The sequence below is a fragment of the Rhamphochromis longiceps genome, linkage group LG22 (genome assembly GCF_057381845.1).
Source record: "Rhamphochromis longiceps isolate RC_006_pf linkage group LG22, R_longiceps_female_GT1.1, whole genome shotgun sequence".
Lineage (NCBI taxonomy): Eukaryota > Metazoa > Chordata > Actinopteri > Cichliformes > Cichlidae > Rhamphochromis > Rhamphochromis longiceps.
In genome coordinates, this window is record NC_140577.1 from 17,864,152 (window position 1) to 17,876,418 (window position 12,267).

The 12,267-nt window shown below is 43.9% G+C and overlaps 1 protein-coding gene across 1 annotated transcript; it reads right to left on the reverse strand.

Annotated features, from left to right (window-relative positions):
* Positions 1–3,671: 3,671 nt before the first annotated feature.
* On the reverse strand, positions 3,672–11,950 carry trib1 (tribbles pseudokinase 1). Its single transcript, XM_085395999.1, has 3 exons — positions 11,254–11,950; positions 10,167–10,459; positions 3,672–6,280 (listed from the first exon to the last, which is right to left on the reverse strand). The coding sequence occupies exons 1-3, from the start codon at positions 11,572–11,574 to the stop codon at positions 5,806–5,808; spliced, it is 1,089 nt and encodes a 362-aa protein (XP_085252125.1). The 5' UTR covers positions 11,575–11,950; the 3' UTR covers positions 3,672–5,805.
* Positions 11,951–12,267: the final 317 nt, after the last annotated feature.

Here is a 12,267-nt window from a genome sequence, read left to right on the forward strand (position 1 = left end):
CAGTGTCATAAAATGCAGGAAATACTCAGCTGGCTACTGAGCAGAGATGATCTGACGCAAAGCTGCAGTTTACAGTTTCTCCACAAGATCGCAGCAGAGATCACAGCTTTGTCTTGTCACATAAATTGCAGGTATGCCTTTGTGATCTAAGATGAAAAGGCGAAAATACCAGCCTTATTAAAAGCATTCCTTCCCGAACGACGTCAACACAATGCCCCGCATTCCTCTGGGGATTCGTATTATGAAATAAATCAGGTCAACATGTCATTTAAACAGAGGAGGCTATTTTCCATTGCATCACCGGAGTGGTCAACCGAGCCAACAAGTTCCAGGAAGAGGCATAACACTTTTATCATCAGAGCAGGTGCTTTACTGTTATATTTCAGATATGCCGTTTCACTTCCTCCTGTGGCATTTTGGTAATAAGGAGATCAGAATGACTCCTAAATTACACCTTTTCCCGTTTGAGCTACGTGGAAAAACAAAGCATATAGTTTTTAAATGAAAGATAATGTTGGAAAAGACTATTCTGTCATTTATGTATTTTACAAACCTTAAAATCATTTCTAAAAATCCACTGAAATACTATAAATTACCCTGTTGTCATTTTTATTTTATGAAATGACATCATAGATAATCAAGGAAGTATCTGATAATGCCCTGGTGAGTGTAATATCCAACAAGGACAGCTGTAATGCTTTGGGGAAGTTTGTGAAGTCTGCTGTTTACATTTAGGTGGTTGGGAAACTTTAATGATCCCGGATAAAAGGAAGGATAACGTTTACACTTGTGGCAGGATGATCTCACACAGACACACAGTGTGCCTTAGTCCGTTTCAAAACACCTCACCTTAAGTTAATATTTACCACAAAAACTTTTGTTAACCATGACTTTAATTTCAATAAATGCACTAAATAGCCTTCTTAGATCAGACAATCATTGTTAAAAGTGAAACTAATGATTGTCTGACACGAAGGTACTAGGGTAAGATAAGCAGGGTCCCAACCGAACAGTTAACATACACCAATAATTTACAGTCTGAGCTTTTTGCTGAGACTGGTACAGGTGGTTATGACATTCTTGGCTTTAAAATAGTTTGCTAGCAGCTCGCTAGTAATCAGAGCTAGCAACCAGAGCTAGCAACCAGAGCTAGCAACCAGAACTAGCAACCAGAACAAGCAACCAGAACAAACTATGTATAGTTTATGAAAAGTGTAACACAAAGTTACATGTTTTGAAATGTGGTGGTTGCTGCGTTGAGGCACAACTTTCATTTTGAAGGCGAACATTGTACATTTCGAACCGCGCGGCTCGGAGCTAGTAGCGAGCATTTGAAGACAAGATGTGTCTTCCATACAAACTACCAGTAACAGCTTCGGGCTGCTAGCAACCAAAGAAGTCGTTTTTGGTGGAACACTCTCATTGACACTAGTTTCTTCTAGTAACCAGTCAGGAAAAACCAATTTTTCGCTGGCAACTGTTAGTTGTATCCCTTTCAATATAGTGGACAACTCTCACGTGATGGTCACGTAACATGACATGAGAAATTGCTGTTGTTCAGCCACAGATGCTGTTAATTAGACAATATGCTAATAAAATATAAAAATTCCACCCACCATAATTGAAGCTATATTAAACAGAGAAATCTATTAAAGTGCTCCAAAAGACACTGACAACCGAACTGGAGTTACCAATCCAGTTCTGGAGTTTGAATCAATGGCGCTGATGACCTGCAGACAATTGCCACATCTGTCAAAGTAGCCATGACCCTAACTTTTAACCTTAGGAAAATCCAAGCTCTGTCCACACCTGTATGGGTATTTTGGTAAACGTAGCTTTTTCTATGCATTTTAGTGTTTTGGCAACATGCAAACGGCTTGTTAGGTCACTGAAAATTGACCTTTTCTAAAACTCTTTCCAGGGTGGAGATTTTCAGAAATTCATTGTCTTTGTATGGAAGTGCATACAGAAAACAAAGATTTTTGTTATGCATTATAAGGCATATGCCTTTATTTTCCTTTTAGACGTCAGACTATGTGAGCTTCTGATTAAGCAATATTTTATATAATCGGGGTTATATCGTCACTTGTTACTTTGACATGTTCTTGACAATGCTTGACATTGACATTGTAGCCACTGGCTACATCTCCCTATGTTGGCACATCCTGCCATTCAACCCTAGCTGTCAATCAGCATTGCTCTAAGCCTTACCGGTATGCAATCCTTTGTACTCATAGACAGAAGAAAACAAGAATGAATCTTACGGGTCATTACAATTAAGTTAGAACTCCCTCAAACCTGCATTCTATCTTAAGGCCAACAGATAACAAAAGCCGTGGCTCCAAAAAGACTTCCACTTTCATAGAAGTCTAAGGGAAAACAGCTTTCAGTTTTAACCTCTGTAAACACTTTGCTGATGGGTTTTTGGGCTCAGACACCTGTTTTAGGTCACACTGAATCAAAAAAATTAAGTCTATTTAGTACATCTTGGTCATACTTGAAGGATTACCTGTAAACTAAACACTCATTGTTTAGTTTACTTGTCAGTCACGTCTGTTTTTTGCAAATGGCTATGCAAAAGAAACGCTTACGTCAAGGCTTCAAAATGGAAGTTTAGACAGCAGAGGATGACATCATGGTAGCTACGTTCATCTTTTGTACCGTCTGTGTTTGCTCCAGACCATAAACATGCCTTTTAATGCTGTAAAAGGGATGTCGTAGCATGGCAGTCTACAGGGATGTACTCTCTTTTGGAGCTAACCTGAGGTGGCCTTTGCAGGAAGTGCACTCGGCACTTCCGCGTTGGCTTCATTTTTAAGCCCCAGAGGTTGTCGCTTGCTACACACAATCAAATTTCCTCTCAAACACACAGTCCCCCAACACACATCTCCAGATATTCATTACTTGACCTTCGACTAGCCTACTTTTCAGGGGCCCTGTTGTCATTCCTGGAGGAGCCCGGCTCTGATGTGTTAAGCAATCGTTTGGCAGCTTCCCAGCAGCTGAGACACTCCAGTTACCCTGTTGACACACACACACACACACACATGCAGGCAGGTATGCACATGAACACGCACACACGAACAACGCTTACGCAAGCCCCGGCCAGCCATGCCTAAGGTAGTCATAACACACAGAGGGTGGAGATATGCCAAGCTCTTATAGGTCAAATGATTCACAGGCAAACAAGGATTGGATATGAAAGCATGTAAGTATTTGACTTCAAATAGTGCTGTTGTTCACTGTTTGATGGGATGACCTCGAGTTCCCCTGGTTACTGCTGAAGCTGGAGAAAAAGAGAACGAGAGCAGCGCTTATGCTCCCCCTTGTGTGTTCCAGGAAAGAAACACTGACCCACTATTGACATTTGTGTGTTTGAGGAGTTAAATGTTACATTACACAAAGGTCAGAGAAGAGTAAACGGCTAGAGGCAGAGATGGAGAAAGCGGGAGAGGCAGTTTTCTTTTCCTCGGTTCCTTTCTCTTGCAAAAATGAAATTGAAAGCGCTGAGGGAAATCGCATTGTTCTCCCTCACGGTGATGAAGAGCGGCGCTGAGAGAATTCTTCCAGGAAAACCTCTGAGGCGTGCGTCAGAGCCGGGCAGGCGTTAGTATGGCTGTGTGTGCGAAAGACAAGTGGCAGTGATAAATAATAACATGCTGTGAGAATATGAAAAATGTGATCTTTATTCAACAACTCCACACATATTTCAAATATACATATTTACATATTTTATACAATGAATATAACTCTTGTGTGTAACCTATCCGGACTAAAAATAGCCTCTAGGTTGTGTCACAAATACATAATTCACAGTGCATTATGAAGATTGTGCACCCGTGTCAGTTTACATGTCACATGAAGGCGTGACTCACTCTACATGTATGAAACAGAAACAACATCGTTAACCTCTTAAATTAATTTCGCTGTGAAGGACAATTGCGATTGTCACGAGTCTCCTTCCATCTGGTCTTCTCGAGCAGATGAAAGAAAGAAAGAACCGCGAGATGCTCTATTAGCCTACTGCGTGACTAAAAAGAAAGAAAAATTAATGTGCAACACTTCTCTGATGTGCCAGATTTAGTACCATTGTCAATAAATTGTACCAGAGCAAAACAGCTGGCTATAATAGCTTGAATGTGGCTGAAACTCTCTATTTGCTTTTCACAAACGAACAGTGTATCTTAGAGCGTGGTACAAAATGTCACCAACTATGAAGACTAGTCTCCATGGATCCGTAGCTTTCAAAACAAGAAAAAAGGAAAGGGGGGGAGATTAAAAATAAAAAATAAAAAGTACCACTAAAGAGGTGAAACAGTCTGAACAGATTCTTCCAGCCAAGGTCATCACCATTCTCTGCAGACACGCTCAAGTGTTGAGTCATCAACAGACAACCAACATCAAATATCGCCTGACTGCGACTGATTCAGAGTCATTCAGTTTATGAAACACAGTGATACGGGCACAACACTCAGCACACAGCTCGGCTTTTGTTAAAGCAAAACAGGTTCACATAATGTTCCGACAGAAATGAACAAAACAGGCTCGACTGCTAAGCTGGGAAAGTCTTCATTTTTCTGCAATGCGTCGGTTTCCAATTTAAGTGCATATTTGGCACATTTCATGAACAAATGCAGATTTTTTTTGATTGCATCGGTGCTTGTTTTCCCTTTTTTTTCTTTGATTGATTGAACCTGATGCCATCGGGTTCAGGAATTATTCAGTAATCTCTGATGCTGCTGATTCATGTGGCCAAGTGTTTAAAACCAGGGTTGCTCCCAGCATTTAGGTAGTTAAACCAGAAGCATTAGTGTTGGGTTTTAGCTGATGGCAATTGCACATATGCAGGATTTCAGACATGCTGGATGGACTGATGCTCATATTTGTGTTCGGATTCAACCTTTAGGCAAGATATTCAGCTTTGAGCTTGTGCCATAAATGTTAAACAGTCTTAACAGTTCTAAATGATAAAATGACCGAGATGTACTTTTCTCTGTTAGCCATTAACAAGGACTTGTGTCAGCATCGTGTGTGTGTGTCGAGCTCTTACCATTTTTCTGCCAGTCTTACACCAGTAACACCCTGCCTGTCTCAACCTTCTGTGCGTGGTGTGAAATTTGTAAATGCGCTCCATTCGCGGAGACAGTGCCAGATTGGCAGTGAGACACCTTTGTAGTGTCCCGCTGAGGATGACACATCAGTCCTCTGCTATCCATCTTTCTCACTTTATGTCACTGTCTGCTTCAAGACGTCAAGCTCGTGCTTGGCGGTCCTCGAGCTGATCGGTGAGTCAGCTGGTGAAGCCTGCAGTCTGGTTAGAGAGTGAGAGGAACAACATCCTGGTCTCCTCGCCTCCCGCTCGAGATTCAGCTAATGCTTTATGAAGTCTCATGAGTTCACGCTGAGAACAAACATCAATGACTTCTCTCCGACTGGTTATTAAATTCCCGTGACACGCTCGGAGAAGCCTGTGGAGATTTTTTTTTTTTTAAAAATACACAATCTGGCTTATTTCTGTCATGGTTAATTCTTCTAGCACCAAATAATTTCCAAATCACACATACAGAAACACAATGAGTGATCATTGTGAACAATGCCCTTAGCGAATAACATGTATACGACAACAAAATACAGTACAGTAAGATTTTGTAGAAAGCTTGAGGGTGTATGTACACACAACAGTACACAAATGGGTTTCTAAAAAGTGCCAATGTAAAAAAAAACCCAACAAAACAACAAAAACAAAACAACAATGAATCCCTCATAGTTTGTTTTGGTCCCTCAGTCAGACTCAAATCGAATCCGTCAGCAGAAGAGGTCGTCGTCCTCTTCCGCATCAAAGGATGGCACCGTTTGTTCGGCCGAGCTTACTTCCTGGTCACCCAGCGCCGCTTCCCGGGACGATGGCGGCACGTGGAACCACGGGTGAGCGAGCAGCTCAGTTGCTGTGAGTCTCTCAGAGGGTTCTTTCCTCAGCAGGCTCTGGAGCAGACACTTGGCCTTGGGAGACAAACCTTCAGGCAAACAGCACTGGCCTCTGCGAATTTTGGAAAAAAGTGTGGCCGGGTCCGGGTCGTGGAAGGGGTAGCGGCCGACCAGCATGGTGTACAGCATGACCCCGAGGCTCCACATGTCGGCCATCTTGCCGGAATAAGGCGTGGAACCGCTGAGGATCTCTGGGCTGACGTAGGCAGGGCAGCCGTGGGTGTCTGACATAGAGTCATCCTTGGGGTCCTCCAGGACGCGGCAGTCCTCAAGGCTTTCTAGTCTCACCTGCGTCCTGTAAAGCAAGTAAAACCAAAGGTCAAGATATCTGGAATGGACTTCAATAGCACAAAATGTCAATATATGTATGTTTGAGCCAAACCGCTATTGCACAAAAATAACCACAAGAGAGGGCTTTAATTTTACTGTAAAGCAGCATAAGTACAGTGTGTTTCCTTCCTCTAGCTTTAATCTGTGCAACAGACAGATGGACAGACAGTTTTACACACACACACACACACACACACACACACACACACACACACACACACAGAAGTGAACTTACTACGACCCAAGTGCGCCACTGTGATTCCCGTTTAAGAAGCAGAGCTGCCTAAGCAAATTTCCAATGACTTCCTGGCACTCACATGGTCATGTAAACACACATAAATACACTACACCAACACCCCCCTCCTCCTTCTTTACTCTCACACACACAATGCTATATTTAGCCAAGTTAATGACAGGACGTACATTTAGTCCTGCAGCAGAGCAACTAAGACTGTGAGAGCACATTTTTTTTTCAGGATGAGGTACTCACCACTGAAACGCTCTTGCGCAAAGATAGAACATTTGATGGGAAACTTTTGCCATTTCCATGGGCAAAAAAATATGTCATGCATTTTTCTACTTTTTTTTCTTTTTACAGCAGCAGATACAGACTGTTTTTAGTTCTAATTTAATTTGTGTATAATGACTGGAGGGGATTTCATCAAGTGAAGCGCACATAAAGAGTTCTGTTGTATCTCAGTCTCGGGGGATCGCCCCAGTGAGACTAGAGCTGGGCGATATATCGAGTTTTTAAAACATATCGATATATTTTTATACGAGATATAAGATGTGACAATATCCTTTATATCGATATAGTCTATGTTACGTTATAATTATAGTTGTGGAGCCGCAAGTTTGCCTCTCTTTCGTCCACTTTTGTCTCTACGCAACGTTACTCCGCCTCGCCTTCACTGAAGACAACTCCCCCTCCTACCCCATCGCTTCACGTGCAGGCAGCGACAAGACGGACACGGCAAATCTCCGTTAACGAGTTACTGCGCATCGCCCCATGCGTGGGGCTGGACGGCGTCAACGTGCTAACGAGCTAAACATGCTAACGAGCTAACCGCGCTAACGAGCTAACCGCGCTAACCCTAAAATCCTTTCATTCTCTCAAAAGTTGATAGCGCGCCTTATGTATGAATTCTGGTTGTGCTTGGTGGCCGCGAACCGATTTTATGTGGTACACGGCGCTCAGCAATCTGTCAAAAATGTTTGAGTACGACTTTGGTAAGCTACGGAGCTGCACCGCTTGATAGATTGTCGGCGCATTACGGCTACCGAGGAGCTTCGCGGAGTGATACGTACTGTGCATCAACGTAATATTACCGTATTGTGTGTGTATAAGGACCATAAATGGCACCTGTAAGAGACGTGGTTATGAAGCGGATTTCAAACTCCAGGCTATCAGTCACACAGTAAAACTTGGGAACAGAGCAGCTGTAAAATCTGTCTGTCTTTGTTATTACGCTCAGCGTCTTTTAGTTTACATTTTGACTGCACAATTGTGAGCTCTTTGTTTAGCACAAAAACAACCTTGTTTTCTTTTATTTATGGAGCATTATTATTTAATGAATTCTCATAATTTAATTTTGAGTAATTTTTCATGTACATCTGTGCTGTATGTTAATAAAAGTGCCTGTGTGACATCTGGGACACAGCTTTGACTAAGAACTCTTTTTGTTCTTACTTTATGGCTTAAAAAAAATATCGAGATATATATCTTATATCGCCATCCAGCTAAAAAATATCGAGATATGAATTTTGGGTCATATCGCCCAGCCCTAAGTGAGACACTTGAGATGTCAGATGGACTGACTGCAGACAAAGAAAAAGCCACGGAGACAGGATGAAAAGAGTGACAGCCAGAAGGACCAAGACGGAAAAGCAAATGATATTTAAACAGCGAGATAGTGGAGGAGATATGTCAGGAGAGGAGAAAGGAGATGGAGACAGAAAAGGAAACAGAACAGAGAGAGTTAGAGGGGTGGAGAGAATGACTCATCCTACTGTTGAGAGTACATATCTCCTCTCCTCCTCCTCCTCCTCTCTCGCTCTCTCTCTCTCTTTCTCGAGCCGAGGCTATCTGCACCTGGGTCCCACACTTGCGGCGCCAGCCATCCCATAATTACCCTCAAATGGCTGTTGCCACATCAGTGACGCACGGGAAGGCTGGCCTGACTGTGAAGCTCTGCATGCTTCAGAGTGCTAGTCACCTTTCCTAAACTGGCTCTCCCAACTGCACTGTGTATGTCTGTGTGTGTGTGCGAGTGTGTGTGCGAATGCAGCTAGCATTTGTCAAAATGTTGTGACTTTCTCTGTCGCTGGCTTGGCCGCTGCATTGTTGGCCAGGACATTGCATCACGGCTTGTGCGCTGGGGTTTGAAAGATGCCTGATTGTGAATTTTGGAGGAATGGATGACGGAATAAATGAGGTCATGCAGAATCGTAAGAGCTCAGTGAGCCTTAAGTTGTTGTCTGTCTGTGTTTGGACAAAAGAGCAAAAGAGGTGATCTCAGGGTGAACAAAGCTGATTTTCTGGAAATGAATACTGCCAAATTCCATTATGTCACAGTCACAGAGCCGTTTAATGTTATCAGCAAAGCCTGCAGGTTAGTCACGACAGGATGCTTTTGAGTTTTTTTTTTTTTTGTAGTGGCGCTTTGAAATGTTACCACAAAAAGTGCACAGAGAAGTCTGCATGAGAAAAAAAAGATGCCGTCACCACACATCTTCACGGGTCGAGCAGGTCAGCCTACCAACATTAATGTTGCAGTGCCGTCGCTCCGTTGACGAAATACTGAACTGCCAGCAACAAGCCACTTGAGCTTGCAATGGACCGCAGCTTTACAGCTCTGAATGCGCGAACATGCATGGACGGACACATGCACACGCACGAAGAAAAAAAGAAAAAAGCTGTGCAACACCCCCCTCCCTCCCCTCTTCCCCTCTGCCCATATACACAGTGACTCATCGCTCTGCAGCCATATAGCTATCAGAGGGACGCGACTAACTTCAACTTCTCTCACTGGCTGTCTGCTCTCATTCATCGACTGTAACCCAGCTAACCCAGAGGTCATGACTGAAGAATGTTACTGTTCAAAAGTCTCCATGAAAAAGGCCCTTTGGAGAGCCGGATTGGGGGGTGGAGGGGATCAGTGGACGCTTACAGAAAAGAGAGTGACGCAAGGGCAAAGAGGCGACAAACAGTTTTGCAAGCATGGATTTTGTGTATCTTCCTGAACTATATCTGGCACTGGGAGATGCAGGCATTTAGATGTGTGTGTGTAGGTGTGTGTGTGTGGGAGCAGGTTCAAAGCATACTACTTCATGGATGTAAGTGAATGAAATCTTGCTGGACACGCCATTTATCCTGCAGCATTGCTATGATGTAATTTATTAATAAATGATGAGTAATAAATGCATTCTAAGATATAGACCACAGAAGGTATGATTTTCTCATTCAGCAGCCTCGTCTCGCAGCTCTGCCAAACTACCACCCACTACATTCACACATGCTTGCCTGTGCACAAGCATGCAAAACAAACACACAACGCTGCATACAAAGAGACACATCGAGAGTGAAATAGGGAGACAGACAGAGAGGGCGAAAATCTGGGAAGCTAAGCAGTCTGCCTCCACAAGTACAGAACCTCCTACTCTATCTGTGCCCACATTGATATCTGCACACATGGCCTGTGTGTGTATCAGCTGCTGCTGTCTTCGCTCTGTGTTTTCACTGGCATGTGCCACTACACTAGATGTTTGAGAGCATTCAAATAAATCTGTATAGCTGAGATCAGTGTTAAGGACTGAGAGCAATTCGAGAATCGTGACAGGTGAATCCTCACCTTTTGTCATCAGTGAAGACAAACTTGCGTAATTTCAGGTCACCCAGCACAATGCCTGCCTGGTGGCAGTGGGCTACAGCCAGGGCCACCTGACGGAAGAGCCTGCAGGCATGTCCCTCGTCTAGTCGGCGACAGCTCTTTACCAAAGTGTGCATGTCCCCAAAGTCTTTATCCAGGAACACGTAGGCCTTGCGCTCACCGAGGATGATGTCCCTGATGCCGGCCACATTCTTGTGTGCTGGTAGAATACCATAGGCTCTGATCTTTTCCTGGTATACCCCCATATCAAAGACCTGGAAGAAAGATGGGAGGAAAAGGAGGGATGCAGGATGGAAATTAGAAAGATGGGTAAGGAGGAGAAGAGAGAGAGTGAGTGTGAGGAGGAGGAGGACGAGGCAATAGGTCAGTGTGTTCTTAATGATCATCTAAGTAAACAACCATGAACATTTGGCAGCGACATAAAAAAGGCTTGGGATATGCTTTGATTCCAGCTCAATACATTGCTTTTGCAAGCGCGTGACAAATGAATCATCAAAGCGTGAAGCGATTAACTTTATTAATCAACAAAGCCAAACGCCTGCAGGTCTATCGTGCAAAATAAACAGGGATCTGGAACAGTGGAGGACCCTGTCCTTATCGGGAAAGATCCTTATCACGAGAGCCTTTTTGCCTCACATGTTTGCATTTTTGTGTGTCACAGCGTGGCGTACTGCGGTGACGTGTATGCAAATGAGCCCAGTTGACAGACACAGTGCGAAGCACCGGTGCCAAGGATTGGTGGGCTTCAGTATGATAGGCTGAATTTTCACAATACAAAACAGGCAACACAGGGTTTGGCTGCTCTTTCACGACGTGTAAAAATGAAAGGAGCCTTATCAGGTTCAGACATTTAAAAAAATAAAATAAAAAATATATACAATGAAGTAAGACTTTTATTATGGAAATCGTGACACATTTCGCGTGAGAATGACATCTGGTGAAAAAGTCAGCCAAATACGGATGACATGTCAGACAGGGTATTGGGCAATGGGATGTCTTGAAACATCCTTCATTCAAAGAAATTGCACAATGACTGGATTGCGCATACCTTACACAGTAGTTCAATGCCAGTATCGGTGTTCATCGCGCTGTGCATGCATTCCCGGTCCGCCAGAGGTAGAAGTAGATACGATCCTATGCTGGACGGTCCCTGGTGAGTCGGTGGGACAGAGGTTAAGCCGGGGCTGACCGGGGATCCGGGAGAGGTGCCGAGGAGTCCCTGCGTGTCCCCAGCCTCGGCGCTCAGCCGGGCGCATTTGGCCGGCGGCTGATCGTCTGAATCAAGCCGCTTGTGCGCGAGTCTCCCCGCGCGGATGCAAGGTGCCCGGCTGCTCCACTGCAAGTTCATCCTGATAGGCCGATTCACCATGAAAGCAAAAAGAAAAAAGAAAAAAAAGAAGCGAGGTCCGTTCCGTCTGCTTTTAGATGCTCCCTTTGACGGTTAAAAGAAGCTACAAACTGTGCTCTCCATTTCTCCGTAGAAGACTCAGCACTGGTGACACATAAAAGAAACTTCAGCGGATTTTGGTAATAATCCAAATCGACGTCCTTCTGTAGAGTGAGTGCTCGTGGCTTCTGAGGTCTGTGTACTTTTGGTGAGAGGAAAAAAAATCCGATCCCTCATAGCCCAGAGTCAGTGTTTGTTAGAGAGAGAGAAGAGAGAGAGAGGAGAAAAGAGAGAGGACACAGAGAGAAAGAGAGACCGCCTCACACTCAAAGAGTGGCTGAGAGTGAGTGAGCTCCAGTGATGTTGAGCTCTGAGCTCAAACACTCCGCCCGACCAGTCCAGCCTCCTGGTGACACAACCATTGAGCAATCCTGCTCAGCGCGGCTCTGATGACACTACCCACTGTATTAGCTTTCTCAGACGACTTCGTGAGCATATGCTTCAAACATTATTTATTTATTTTTCCTAACCAGTGTGTCATGAATCTTCAAATTCCCCCATAAGAGTTTTTTTTGCTGATACCAAAGGAACTTGAGGAGCTGATGAGAGGAGTGAAGAAATCATCTGTTACTTATCAGCTGCCTCATCAAGCATGCACATGTTTTAGGCAATAAT

What these genes read in the sequence shown, in the direction of transcription:
- trib1 (XM_085395999.1), bottom strand. Translation starts at nt 11,574, where the DNA reads ATGGTGAATCGGCCTATCAGGATGAACTTGCAGTGGAGCAGCCGGGCA. An exon ending in GCATTGAACTACTGTGTAAG is followed by an intron (nt 10,460 to 11,253) that starts GTATGCGCAATC and finishes TCTTTCTTCCAG; the next exon opens with GTCTTTGATATGGGGGTATA. An exon ending in GTCTTCACTGATGACAAAAG is followed by an intron (nt 6,281 to 10,166) that starts GTGAGGATTCAC and finishes CTTGCTTTACAG; the next exon opens with GACGCAGGTGAGACTAGAAA.